Source organism: Corvus hawaiiensis, chromosome 14 (genome assembly GCF_020740725.1).
Source record: "Corvus hawaiiensis isolate bCorHaw1 chromosome 14, bCorHaw1.pri.cur, whole genome shotgun sequence".
Classification (NCBI taxonomy): Eukaryota; Metazoa; Chordata; class Aves; order Passeriformes; family Corvidae; genus Corvus; species Corvus hawaiiensis.
This window is the reverse complement of record NC_063226.1, coordinates 1786408-1801221: the sequence shown is the minus strand read 5'-3', so window position 1 is coordinate 1801221 and position 14814 is coordinate 1786408. Positions and strand designations below refer to the sequence as shown.

Below are 14814 nucleotides of genomic sequence, written 5' to 3'. Positions count from 1 at the left end.
ACATGTAAACTGATAAAAACCTGCTGAACATCCCAAAACATTAAAAGATGAACACAAAAATAAAGAAAGGCGCTATAAAAATCAAAATTCAAAAAAATTATCAAAGTTGTTGGCATTAGGTGAAAAGTCTGGGGTTCCTGGTGAAGTTCAGAGGCACAGAAAGGTTTAAGTGCCTTAGGCACATTCCTGCAGGTCTGAGGTTTCACAGTTCAAATCATGAACCATTCTTTCTCCTTATGAGAGATGAGTCTGGAGGAGAAGCCTTTCATGACTTCCATCTGATTTAACATCTGCGGCATTCTTGCAGCATTGCTTCTGTGGGCATGTCTGAAGCAGAGAGAGAGAGAAAAGGAATTGGAGAATTCAGCTTTCTGGGAGCTGCAAAGTGTCTTAACAGCAATTCTGATGCAAATGTTATTTAATCAGAAACAGTTTTGCTCTTCATTATATCTGATTACTATGGCAATTAAAATCACCTTTTAACTACCAGTATTAGGATAAAAGATAGAATGAGCTTCCTCAGTCCCAATTAGTATTGAATTAATTGTTTTGAAGATGTATTAACCATCTCCCCTAATGCAGATGGAGATAATGCAAGTGAAGTTCTGTGCTGGTGGTTGATGGATATTCCTCCTTTCCCTTTTCAGGAACCCCTATATGAGAGTTCATGTGCTTTTTGTTCAGACTGGTGTGTTCTAGTGTGTGAGCAATAATTCTGCTGTGTTTCCTTGAACTGGTGTTTCACTTGCACTGGTGCAGGATATAATTCCAGAGGTTGCTTTTGCTGCAGTTTTCCAATGATTCTGTGCTTTTCTGGTTGGTTTGTCTTCTTTCCACGTCCTTCAGCATAAACAGAAATCCATACTAAGCTTATTACGAGTTACGTGTTATTTTGTAAATGTTCTATTGAATTTATCTATTGGCTGGTGATTGCATGGGGTACCTGGAGTGGTAAAACTTGGGTCTTATTTACATTTTAAAGATTATTAGTTTGTGGTGCTGGATGTCAATGAGGCAAATGTTCAAATTCCTTTGGGAAGTCATTATTTTTCATATTGATGTGGATGGTCTGTTTGAGTATGCTGCACACTACCTGAAATCTAATATTCACAGAACAAAAAATAGATTGAACTTTGCATTATGCTTAAAGATGAGCATCTATAGAACCAGGATGAGCTTTGAGTTTTTTCCTTCAAAGCAATTCTGCAGGAGTTGCTAAAAAACTTTGTAAGACCTGTTTATACGGGAGTTTGAAGCTGTCTTGAGAATGGGATGAGTGTCAGAATTACTGAACTGCTGCTGAATGGGTCAGAAGCAGCTCAAGAGAAATGCACATAGAAATGAGTATGGGCAGGAAATTAGAAATACAGCTTGAAATTTAATCTCACCTTTAAATGTTTTGCTCCGGAAAAATTTGGTTTTGATAATGAATATGGCCCATGTGGTACCTTCCAATTGAGATAGTTTATCAGGGGGGAAAAATTGTTATGATGATGCCAAATCTGAGGTTGGGATAATTGCAGGGAAGAAAGACAGAACAGTTGGATTCTTTTATTTTGAAAGTAGGTTTCTTGGGGACTATTTACTGAACAGTAACAAGTAGTAAGTTTGGGGAGTTGTCTATGCAAATTCAACTTTGCTTTTCCTTAGAGAAATTATTTGTGTTTCAAAAAGTAGGTACTGTTATTAATTTTGAAAGTAGCTGTAATTTTGTTTAGCTCAATGTAACTGCTGTATAACAGTTGATATTTTGCAGAACTTAGTGTTAAAAAGCATTTCAGAAATAATTAGTTAATCCACTTTAGTATAATGCTCATTCAGGAATCAGGGTAGGATGGGGTAAGGAGCAGAAAAACCCTCGGCTCTGTTTAAGGGCAGTTATCAACAGTGAATTATCAACATTGTTTCCAGTTCTGAAACACAGCCCCACACCAGCTACTATGAAGAAAATTGACTCTATCCCAGTCAAAACCATCACCAATATTTAAAAAAAAAAAAAAAAAAAACAAAAACAAACAAACAAAAAAATCCCCCCCAAAAAAGTCATCAAGAATATGTAAGAACTCCCCTTTCCTGAAAATGAGTTCCCAAAACTGGTATTTTCCCTAAAATGTGGGAACAGTTGCTCAATTATAAGGAACCTTTAACAGGAAATTATTAACAGTGCTAAAAGCATTGATGATTTTGCTCTGCCTTGTGTGTCTGCTCATCACAGCAATTAAAAGTAGCTCAGTACCATAGCCTAAATGTAGCCTTGAAGCTGCAGCACAACTTTATTTACAGGTGTAATTAGTCAGGTATCATAAGGGTTTTTTTGGGTTGGTTTTTTTTGGTGAGCTGCACAATCTTTTCCTTCCCACACAGAGGCAATCTCTTCCCATTTGTTCCAGGTAATTCCCATTACAGCCTATTTTAGGTGTGCTGCAAGTGGTCCTTGCAGGATGAGGCTCCAGGGGCTGTGTGGCTGCATCTCAGTGAAGCCACAGCAAACCTTGACCATTGTGACATTTTCTGCCAATAAGAAAAAAATGTGCATTTCAAACATTGTTTTCAGTAGCCTGCCAGTACAACAAAGCACATTTTTTTCTCCTTCTATTATTTTCATGTAAGGCTGGGATCAGGTTAATGTAAACAATGTTCCTAATTGGCGTGTAAGCAAGGATTTGCCTTGTGTTGTAAACTGCCATGAGATAGGGGCTCACTTCTCAGTCACACTGTCCTAACTTGTTCTCCTTTAATTAAAAAGTAAATAAGAGTCATGAGACACCACTCTGCTGCAAACTGCCGAGGAAGGCTGCTTCCTGGAGATACTTATTATGCATGCAAAATGAATTTAGCAAATGAATAAAATGCAAATATATGAGGAGAACACAAAAACACGTCTTCCCAAAGACATTGAAAGCTGACCTTTTTAAGTGACTATATTGCAATTAAAAATGCTGGTACTGGTTATGAATAAAAAGTCTTGCTTAAAAGTTTCTACAGGACACACATTAGACTTTGAAAAGTGCATAAAAGTTCAAAGCAAAACAGGGTAGTGCAAGATGTGAATAGAAGCATAATTTAACAACCCTTTGGAGCAGCAGGAGGCAGCATGTGTTACCTGATGTGGTATTTGACTGGACTCTTCCAGTAAGGTCCCAAATTTATGAAAAATTTCCTGTAGAATTCCTGTAAACCTTTGCCCAAATGGCTGTGCAATATCTGCACTTAGTATTAACTTATATCAGTTTGCAATCAGTATATTCGTAATAATGAGTACGAGATGTTCTGCAACAGCACGTGGAAAATAATAGAAAATGAAAGTGTGCCAGCAAAATTTATGGGTGTTCCTGTAGTAATCAGTGCAGACAACAGCAAGGGAGGGCAGCAAAACGCTCCAGAAACAAGAGCATGTTCCCAGGGCCTCGAAGAGCTGTGAATCTGAACTGAGGAGAGCAGATATGCTTTGGGCCATGCTTTGGATGCTTGGCTGAGCTCTGTGGCTTCAACTGAAGTGCAGTTTCTGCAGTCCCAAGTTACTCCAGCAGCTGGCACCTTATGAAATATGATCCTCAAGTTAGATTCAGATCCTTTTTGTCAATATTGCTTTCTGACAAATCTCATCTAAACCTCAGAAAGAGACCCCAGCATCCCCAGGTTTGATTGCAAAGATGCTTGCAGTGACTGAGCCTCGATGTTGTGCTGCTGTTCCTCAGCAGTCCCGGCCCCTGGGAAGGTTTCTGCTGGATGAGTTTGCTCTGCTGGGACTGCACAGGCTCTAAAGCACAGAAGGAGGTTGTCTTACATCCTTTCAATGGCTGCTTTATGTAGTCTAAAGAAATTGTGCTGCCTCAGGCTTTTCATGTTGGAATCCACTCCCCTGGTTATATGAAAGGCTTTTCCAGTTGTGATTTCTCTTCTGTGAATGCTGTAATCAAGCTTGTGTACCACTGCTCCTGGAAACAGAGTGTCCTGATTGTTTATTGTGCTGGGTCATTGTAGTTTCTTTGGTCAGCTCTTTAGATTGCAGCTCTTGGTCATTCCCTGTGGAAGAGCTCCTGGCTGGCCTTGTTCCATTATTTCAATGGATTTTATTATTCCAACTCTTAGGCATGTTGGGTCTCTTCAGCAGTGCAAGGAACAATAATATTGTTCTGTGGAAGAAGAAAGTGATTTTTTTTCTTTATTCTTATCATTAAAAGCTGCTGAAATCTGTTGAGTAGCACTGGCCTAAACCATGGGACCTGCAAGAGGATGAGTATTTCTGTGACCTAAAAACACCCACACCCACAGTTTGGATGTCTAAACCAAAGCTGCAATAGAACCTTAGTGTGAAACCCAAGTTAAAACAAATGGGGCTTGTAGTTAACACATCAATTACTGATGGAGCATCCTTTTGCCTTTGTGCTCCTCTGTAATACCTGTCATGGATCTGACTCTTTGCTAAGGCCAATCAAAGCAAATTGTCAATTTTTTTTTGCATGTCTCCACACATTTGCTCTCTCTTAAATATGTGGGGCCTACTTGGAGAAGAAACAATGAGGAAGAAAATTGTTCCAGATGAAACTCCTGTCCCTATGTACAAAGGAAGATATCTAAAAGAGAAATAATGGTTATGCATTTTATTTCTGCTGACAGAAATGTTGGAAATAAGTTTCTTAGTTTGGAAACTTCTGGCAATTTTTGTTTTTGTTTCTTCTTTGTGTCTACAAATTGCTGTGGGTGGTATAAAAAAGACAAATGCAGGAGATAGCTGGTATTGTGTGAAGAACTGCAGCAAGAACTGTAGGGAAATACTCAAATTTCGGATGAATTTTATTTATCAGTTTTAATTAAGGCTCCCTGAAAATGCAGTTTTTGGTCCAGTTCCCACTTAACCGCCTGAAGACTTTGTTTAAGATGCAGTGCTGAGATCAGACCTTCCAGGAGCTTTACTGAGGAGTTAAAAATCTCATCCCTGTGTCCTACAGCTTTCTGAATATGTGTTTTATGTTGTATATTCTGGCATCCCAAAAGCAGGGTGGGTTTTGGCAGTTGCAGTAATTAGCAGGTAGAGCAGCTCACTCAGCAAAAAAGAAGTGGAAGGTTGCATAAACATTCATGAAGTATTGAAGGAATTTTGTCTTTTTTAATACACTCTGCCAACTCTTATTTTTAATGAAGATTGAAGAATATTGTAATTTTCCTACACATTAAATATTCTAAGATATATTAACTAGTCCTGGGTCTGCAGTCACTTCCATTGAATGTTTCAGACCAACTTGATGTGTATTAATTTGGACAAAGTGTATTCACAGACCTTTGATTTTGAAGGTAAATTTAATACAGAGCCAACAACAAATCAATGAGTAAGCATGGGGTAGGGTAAGAAGCACAAAGAAAAACAATTATGTTGTACAGTTTAGAGAAAATTCTGGCCTTTATGTGAGTGGGAATTGAGAGAAGCTAATTTGCTTATTTATTTTGCAGGAGCTGAGTTGTTTAAGGCTTTTAGAGGGAATGTAATTAAAACTGGTGTTTCAGAGCTGGTTTCTGCACACTGCTCCTTTTCCTCTTCCGCTGGAGAGACCTTTATGGATGTGTTGTGCAGTGGGTATATAATGGTTTAGGTTAGGCTGATGTATAATTTGAAGTTTAGGCTGATGTATAATTTGAAGTTACCAAGTAGTTACTCCAATGATCACCTTGTAGAAATCTGAACCAGGTACTGTTTTAGCTGTGCTCTTACATCAGGTCTGGATTGAGTCTAATAAATGTGGATGTAATAGAGAGCCAGGACAGAACAGCTTATTCATTAATAGGCTGCTTTTAAACGTGAACATTTGAGAGCTTGAATGTGCATTTAACCTCCTACACTTTGTGTGAGTCAGAAGTTTTTTACCATAATGTAATTTTTTTGCATAAAGTAATGATCTTCCCATTCCCAGATGGGGAAATTTATATTAGTTTGACGTCTGAGCGATGTGAATAAAATGTCCACCTACCTGCTGAGTCTAACCTATATTTTAGTTTTGGGTTATAACATAGATATGGGAACAGAAAAAGGCATCCATCAGTAGTTTTGTAACCTTGGAGTTCTTTGACCTCTACTTCTTGTGCTGCTGAATGCTGCTATCAACTGTTATTAACAGACTGAAATGCAAAGGAATGTAAAGACTCAAATATATAAAAAGTAATTTTTCTACCCAGATTTCCATAATGCACCATAAAGTCCAGCAATTTAAAGGCTGCAAGTTAGCTTGGATATGAAAAAAGCAAAATAAAAAATTTAGCAGAAGTAAAATTCAGCTGTTACGAAATGTTACACCATTTACTTCCACTGCATCATTATCCCCTCTTCATTCTTCCCTTATGTTACCTGAAGAGCATCCATGCTACTGATGGTATAGATAATTTTTCCAGAGATTTAGTGAATCATGAAGTCGGGAGGCAGCATATTTTATATTCTCTGTACTGCAATATTGAACTTTGTGCCATTCAGTGTCATCAGCTTTTCCTTGTGCACTGATTAAATTGACCTGTTTCCACTTCAGAAAAGCCTTCAAATATTTTAGCAGTGAAGCAGCCGCCATTCAGCAGCAGCTGCCTGTCTGCATGCTGAAGATGTCATCAATAATGCACAGGATAACATCTCCAAGCGAAAGAACAGTAGGATTGGCATCAATTTTGCCTAATGGAGCATCATCCCCAAATCAGGCAGTGATACCTGCAGCGCTGGCAGCAGCCATGGCATTGAGATGTGGCAGTCTCTGACTCGGAGGCGTTGTGGAAACGTGACAGCACTTTTGCTTCTTTTTCTTTCTGAAGTCTGCTTTCAGTTGCACTGATTGGAATGTTCTTTCCCTGCTGCTCGCAGAGGGTGACGAGACAGGAGTGATGGACAGTCTGCTGGAGGCCCTGCAGTCGGGAGCAGCTTTCAGAGACCGCAGGAAACGAACGCCACGAGCGCAAGGTAAGAGAATTTCTGTCAACTTGGGGTTCTAAACCGAGCGGGCTGAAGTTGTTTGGCAAAGATTTACCCACAGTTTTCACTGGAAACCATTGGGCTGCTCTTGGGCATTGAGCTCCTGTGAAAACCCAGCATGGTCTTTGTGATCATGCATTTTTAACCTGTAGCTCTGTCTCCAGGTAACTGCGTGCTCTAAGGGCTCCTGTTGTGTTCAAAATGGCATTTAAACATCCCTGCACTAAGAATGCTAAATTTTTACAAGTGTAAGTATAATTAATTTATTGTAGGTGGTGCCATGAAGAATACTAGCTTCTTAACAAATAAGAATTTGAGTGTTCAGCTGATCATCGTTTCCAAGCACTGCTCTTGGGTGTGTTCTACTTTCGTAGGAGCTTACAGTGTTTGTACTTCCAAAAGTAAAAATACATGAAGGTGGCTTCGTTCTGCTGAGGAAGACAATAGTATCAGACTGAACTTAGTCTGGTTTATTGAGCAGTTGCTTCTTCCTGCAAAGCTGATTTGGAGAAAATTTCAGAAGTTAATCAGTGGCAGCATTTGCTTTGTTCACTTCTCTGCTTATGATATGCCTATAGTACACAGGTTGTGAAATGCACTTACTCTGCTTTTACTTTTCATCAAAGTTCATGGTAACTGTCTCTTGCAATTTTTCATTTGAAACATGTCTTACAGGAAAAAATACAGCTTTAAAAAAATCTACAGTTGAAGGTATTTGACATAAAATCAAAAGCTTGGTTTGGATATGTTTGGCAAAATAGTCATAAATAAGCCATGTTTATCCACCTAATCCTCAGTGAGCTGTGGTTAGGTTCATGTTGGTTGATGATTTTTTTAGAGTAAAGGCAAATTCTATTACCCTCTTTAGATAGCAAAGATAACTATTTTTAATTTGCTGAACACATGATCTTATGAAAAAAAATAAAAGTAAGTGACTTAATTTGTTCACACTATGAAGTGAATTCTGCTACAGTTCCAGTACCATTCTTAATTCAGGGCTTGTTTCTGCTCTCAGATTAGATGTGAAAGAGCTCCTCGATCAAAATTTGGTTTTTCCCCTATCTTGAGAAGTATCATTTTGAGAGATGGTTTATCTGTGCTGTGACTTGAGGAGACATTTGTCCCCAAGTAGTGACAAAGCAAAGCTTCCCAGGGACCAGAGGAGATGGCACAAAATCTGCTGCAGCTGAGGAAACCGAGAAGATGATTGAACCTGAGTCAAAACCAGGGAGTCCTCAGCAAAAACAGGGAACAGAGCTAATTAAAAATCCCTTTTACTGATGTTGTTTTATGTAGTTACTTTGACTTCTGTGTTTGAAATGTCATTGGCTCAGTTGATGTTCCAGTGGGGTCTGGCTTTTAAGTTTAAGGAGCTGATTGACCTTGGGGAACTCACTGTGAGAAAAGGGCTGGGTCTTCCATTTCCAAACTCTGGCCAGCTGTAAGTGGTCTATAAGAGAAGACCATGATGTAAAATTTTCAGGGGTAGCTAAAAATTGAGAATAGGAGGCAATAAACATTAGTCCCAGTCAAATATCTAATTTAAACTTTCATGTGAATTTTCTCATGTGGTTTAGCAACATACATGATAGTGAGTAACTTGTCTACACACCAAAAGGTGCCTAAAAACGTGGCTGTGACATTTCTAAGCAGTGAACTACAGCATTAAAAACCTGGTACCCTATTTACAAACTTCCACATCTCTCCTTCAAAAACAGAAGGAGCAGTGACAGTTCCCTCAATTGGTGCCACTCTGTCCTGCAGAGTTCCATCCAGAGACATTGTAATAAACAATGAACTCCATGACTCCTCTGGTTCAGTGGAAGGGGGAAAAAAAATGGAAATAAAAGCCATGGAAAGAAGAGGTTGGGGTATTTCTGGGCTTGCTGGGTCATGTAGTTGTCATTGGCAAGCATGCAGCAAATGGAGTAATGCAGTCTGCGAGCAGTGCCCAGTGCAGGAGTTGTCTGTACGTGCTTAGAGCTGAACTCCTCTCACTCAGCCTGGATTTGGGACACTCATGGAAAGAAAAAAAAAAAAGAGGAAGGTGCTGCTATTTCCAAAGTTAGACTTGTCCAGCAAAGTTTTGGGTTTGAACTTGTTTTGGTTACACATCATGGTCTGAGAGGAAAGTCTCTTGTTTTCTGCCTGTTTGGACGCAGATGTCATTTTTCTGTGTCAGTTGTGGTTGTAGTTTAGCAAGGAGAAAGAACTACTTCTGCTTGCTTGCTTTTTGTAGTTTTGCTAATTACTTGGTCACAGGTGGCCACTACAGAAAGGCAAAAACCCTCTCCAAACCCCTTAAAAACCCACAAAGAAAATGCCCCCCCAAATGTACTCACCAATACAGTAAGTTCACTTTTGTACATTTTTCATGTACGTGCTCTAGATCTGTCTTTTTCCAAACTTGCTTACTTTGTTTGCATCTTCTCATGGTGAAAATTAAAACTAGAGAGGTGCCACACCCCCACAATGGCTGCAACCAGAAGATCATGGAAATTTGGCTTTTGTTGTATTTTCTTCCAGTGGTTTCACAAAGTAAATTTAACTCAAAAGGAACAAACTGTAGTATCACTACTAGTGGCATTTTTGATCAGTTTGCCTAAAACCCCACGTTCCAAAAGAAAACAAGCCAAAAAATCCCCATGTGTGTTCCCTGCTAGCTTTAGGTGAGTGGGTTGGACCTAGGAGGGATTAATTAATTTGGATAACAGAGCTCCAATTACTACAGGCTTACAACCAGTCATTCCACCTCTTTAGTTTGCCTTTTTTACAGAGTTTGCTGCTGTGCCTTGTAGAATATGTTTGTGCTTACATGGTCATGTCTTTAAAATATTTCCAGAGTCAGATTCAGCCTGGGTGAGAGGTGGAGAAGGGAAGGGAGTGGTGCTCTGTTCCTGCAGAACAAAGAGTGTTCCAGCACAGGGGGACTGCTCAGCATTGCAGTTCTCCTGCTGGGGAAGAATCAAATGGTGAAATGTACAGACAGGTTCAGAAAAATAAAGCTCATTTCAAATATGTTGAGCTGCGTTCTGTTTGTTTGCTGGGCCTGTAAATGAAAAGCTACACTTTAATGGGTTGCATTACAACCCAAGACTTTTCCAGTAAAAATGGTTTTGTTACCAGGTCATGGAAGTAATAATAATAAATTCCTGCCTCTTCCTCTAGTTTTTCATTTCATTCTGCTCTTATGTGTTCTTTCTTCTGCAGACCTCTCAGTGTGCAAAAACATTGTGTGGTTTCTCTCTCCAGAGCTTATTAGCTGTTGTTATTGTTTGTAGCCACTGGATTTTAGGTGGAGAGATTGTCCATTCAGTAGACTGCTTTGCTTAGAGAGGCTATAAAATAATAATTAGAAATCAGTTTCTAGAAATGTTGGTTCCTCTTCCAGAAATCCACTTGCATTTCGCAAGTTTGCCAATACTGGTGTAACAAAGAGCACTGTTAGGTGGCATTTATCACGGGGTACCACTGAAAATCTGCATCCAGCATTACTGCTGCACAATAATCACTGCCCTTTTTCCTGGCCCTGGGGTATGAAATTATTAAAAGACCAATTCAGGAATAATTTTTCTCTAAATTAGATTAAGCAAATTCTGCACAGAGCTAACTGTTCTGCTAGGGGTCTTTCTAGTCAGCTTCAAAGTTTTTTTGCCATGGAATTTAATTTCTTTGAGAAGTGTTCATAACCAGTGCCCTCTCCCTTATATACAAACTCTGGCAACCTCCCTGATGCTCTGGGCTGTTATTTCTGTGGCTTTCTCTCCTGGGAATGCAGTGCTATAAGGGACATGGAAGCAGGATCTTCTGCACTAGATCTCACTGGATTTATCGAGTATTTCCTGTACTCTCTTAGTACACATTTTGGATTAGGTTTTAATTTATGCATCAAAATCAAATCTGTTGCTACCCTGTCATTATTTCCAAACTAAGAGTACGCCTTGAGAGTGAAAGGGACACAAAGAACCTCCCTGATTCAGCTTCAGCATCTCACTGGAATCTTTGATGGAGCCATCTGAAGGGCTTCCACTCCTTGTTTTAACTTTTTGAAGAGAAAAAGGAGTTGTGGTAATAGAGCGTTACTACTTTTTAATGATTTTTGATAATTTTCATATGGCATTCAGACGTTTTAATTTAAAATATGGCTTTAAGTAGGTCCATATTTTAAATTGCATCAGAATTCTAATTAAAGGTTATAGTTTTAGGAATATTGTGTCTTCTGCTTGGACATACAGCTATGCTTAAAGACTCAGTCTTGCTTGTCTACCTGGCTAAACTAATTTTACCTTTGCAATGATTATATTAAATAAAATCTTGAGGGGTAGTTAAGTTTGAGTGCACAACCCTCATTTACCTGAACCACATTCAAATAAAAACCTTCAGTCAAAGCAAATTTGCTTTCCTGAAAGCATTGTCAGTCATTCTGTATGTGACAGTTGTCTAAATCAGCTGGGTTTTGATGTGTTTCCATCTGTGAATTGATGAGACTATGATAAATGTTAGAATGCAAGGATGTGGGAGGTGCACTGAATTTGTGCTCAATAAAATATCTATCAGAGTGCCATGATCCTTAACATCAAATATCTGTTATGAAGCTGGAAGTATCCATAATGGACTATAAAAATTTAGTCTCAAGTTTAAAAATCAGTTTGTATTTTACACTTATTTCTTCATCTTTTCAAACATTTTTACTTTTAGGAGCTGAGTATTTCAAAATGTGCTTGCTATTCAGTTGTATAATGGAGGTTTTATGCTTACAGTCAGGTAATGTGGACTAATGAGACTCACGCATGATCCGAGTGCTTCAAAATTACCACATCTATAACAGCAACAGCTAAACAAGATCACCAATAATAAATTTACTCATTTTGCTTTCACGGCATTATTGTGGATTTAAGTTTGCTTTTATTTCTAAATATAAATATGGGCACCATTCAAATCGAATCTCAGCAAATTACCTGGGTCCTGAGAGCCCCATAAACAGTCCCAAAGCTGTTTAAAAATAGGGTATTTGTGGTATAATCTATTTTTACTGTCTCTGCGTTTTGTCTTACGGCTTTTGTAATTAAAGGAGTAATGTTAGATAATACATTTTTCTGGTGGCCCAGCATGACAGAAACAGCTTTACTATGTGGAGATTTCACTTGACGGTGGGAGGTGTCCCTCCCCGTGACAGGGGGGTTGGAAATAGATGATTTTTAAGGTCCCTTGCAGCCCAAACCCTTCTATGAGATTTCAGAGGAATTCTCCTTACAAGCAGGATGGAGCAGAAGTGAAAAAGGGACTAAGGAAGGCTTCAGCCTCCAGCCTGCTCAGGCTGCATTCTCCAGGTTTTTAGATGGACAGCACCTCTGAGCATGCAAGGAATGAAGAGGCTCTAGAAACACCTCAGGACCACTGATTGGGTGGACAGAAAGACAGAAATTCGAGAATTCTGTGCATTTGCATAATTGCTTTCACCTCTGTTGCTGTGTTACCCTTCTCCAAAGCAAGTGCTGAGGATTGATTTGTTGTCTTTAAAATTGATTTTCTGATCTTGGTATGCACAAGATTGTGTGTTGACCTAGAGCATGTAAAGTGTTTATAAATGTTTGGTGAACTAGACAGACACAGAGAAATGGGACTGTGAGCTCTGGACTTCATATCTATTGCTGCTGCTCTGTCTAAGTTGTTGTTTGCCATTTAATGTATTCTTATTTTCCAAGACAAGAATTTTACCCAAATATATGAAAATGGGCCATCCAATGGGAAAGCCCTGTGCACATGCTGCAAAATGTCCTTCAGAAAGTTACTGTGCTATGTAATTGGAGCTGATCACCTCTGAGTTTGTTGTTTGACTAAAGCATTTAATCACTTACCCAGGCAGAGGAGAGTTCTGTACCCCTTGCTTTTATTAGTGTGCTTCAGAGTGCATTTCAGTGTAATGGGAAAGTTTTCCCTATAAAGTATCAGAATATTTTTTTCAAATCTCAGCATTTTCAAAAATCAGCGCTGCTGTTACTTTACTCATCAAATTGTCCTGAGATCCAAAAATAGAAAATTCTAAATTTTTGTGCTTTTTGAAGTAAAAACCCATTGTCCATGAGTGATGATGGGAGTTCGTGGAAGCACTGAGGATTCTCCTGCAGCCTCGTGGCATTTGCAGGCTGTACCACAGAACAGCTCAGCTTGTGCCAGATCAGTGTGGGACTGTGCCAGTTGCTCCAGACCTTGAAATTGAGTGTTATATTTCATTTTAAGTTTTGATACATGTTTGTATTTATTTATATTTTTTCTTTAGAGTTGTTTGTGTCTGTTTCATCACAGGGCACGTGTCTGTTCATGCCCAGAACAGCACTAGAGTCACAGAGAGGGTTTATTATGGAGCTTCTTTTTCTTGGAGTTGACTTGGCACTGTTGCTTCTGAACCTTCTAAAATCCCTTAGAATTCCAAAAGCCTTTTTGAATATCCTGTGTTGTAAAATAGATTTTTAGAAATAAAGCAAAGCTTTTCTGAGAACTGGGGAATGCTGCACAGTAAGCAGCCTCTCAAAGAGTAATCTAGGCTGCCAAGGTGACATGGGAGGATTTTGTATGAGCTGGAAGTCACCCACCGTTGTGAATTTATTTATTTTTTAATTCACACTGAATCTGAAAACTGTTCTATTTTAATGAGCTATGTCCTGCTAGATGGGAAGGCCTCCATTTCCAAAGATTGATAGCTGAGTTTTTGCTACATCTTTATGCAGTAGCTGAAGTTAGAGGAACTTCTTTTACATGCAGAGAAAGGATATTCATGCATTAATTTACCAACTACATGAGTAGTAATGAACGATATGCAAGGCTAACTTAATTTGCATTTGGCCATTTGAATTTTCTTTGTCAGTGCTGACACTGTTATCATGCAATTATTGTGAAACACTTCTGTTTGAAAAATTTCCTCCCACAGTACTGTTTACTGAGGTAAAGCACATTGGCTTTAATATTTTAATATATACATAATGAATGGAAAGGGAAGAGATGAAAATCACTGTTGCAGTGTGTGACTTAGAAGGGGATTAATTTGAGTGACCTTAGGTCCAAATGGTTATTTTGTAGATAGGAAGGCTTCCTGTTCCATCCTGCTCTGGGCACACGGTGTAGAATTGACAGTCCCCCAACCTCAGCACAGAGAGACTGGCCCAGAGTTCTTAATTGTGGCTGTCATCTGAACTGTAAGAACTTAATTAGTTTCCTTCCTGCAAAGACAATATTTACCCTGTGGGTTGTGATGTAACAGAGAAAATCATGAAACTTCTAATTTTCTTATTGCATTAGCAGGAGAAAATAAGGTTCTCTGTTCAACACCCCCAAAATAACAATGCTCAGCTGGAGAGCACTGACACCATCTTAGCAGTAGATACACAGCGATAGTCAGGCTCTCGTGTCATTCTGTGAGAAGCCAGGATCTCAGTCGGTTGCCTCAAGTAATTTTATTTTCCTGCTGTTTTTAGTTTAATCATCTGTGAGAGGGTAAGTTAAAGATCTGAGACAGGTGTCCAGTGGCAGGGGGACAGGTTGGGACCAGCAGACCCTTTGGAGAAGCTCTGCAGAGGAGGACACCACACGTGCCCTGGACAATGCAGCCTGTGTTCTGTGCTTAGAGCTCTGCTGTTATCGTGGTGCCCATGAGAGGTGTGCTGCCCAAAACCAGAGCTTCATCTTTGCAGCTTATTACCAGTGGAAAACATTACCAGCTTTGTGGTATAGATTTTGTAGCATCACCTCGACCTCAGTTTGATTGCTTTTGTGCTTCTATGAATTTTGGAGAAGGTAACTTTAGGGAGGTATTTTGTGTCTTGGCAGGTTGGTGGCTGGTTTTGTAATACGATTTTTTGCATCTTTTTACA

The 14814-nt window shown here is 39.2% G+C and overlaps 1 protein-coding gene across 4 annotated transcripts in view; it reads left to right on the top strand.

The window, feature by feature from the left end:
* Positions 1-14814, top strand: part of DIAPH2 (diaphanous related formin 2) — a 184345-nt gene that overhangs the window by 121938 nt on the left and 47593 nt on the right. For all 4 annotated transcript variants that reach the window (XM_048318375.1, XM_048318376.1, XM_048318373.1 and 1 more), the window contains one exon: positions 6839-6934. In XM_048318375.1, the coding sequence (XP_048174332.1) occupies positions 6839-6934 (96 nt within the window). The remainder of the gene's footprint in view (positions 1-6838; positions 6935-14814) is intronic.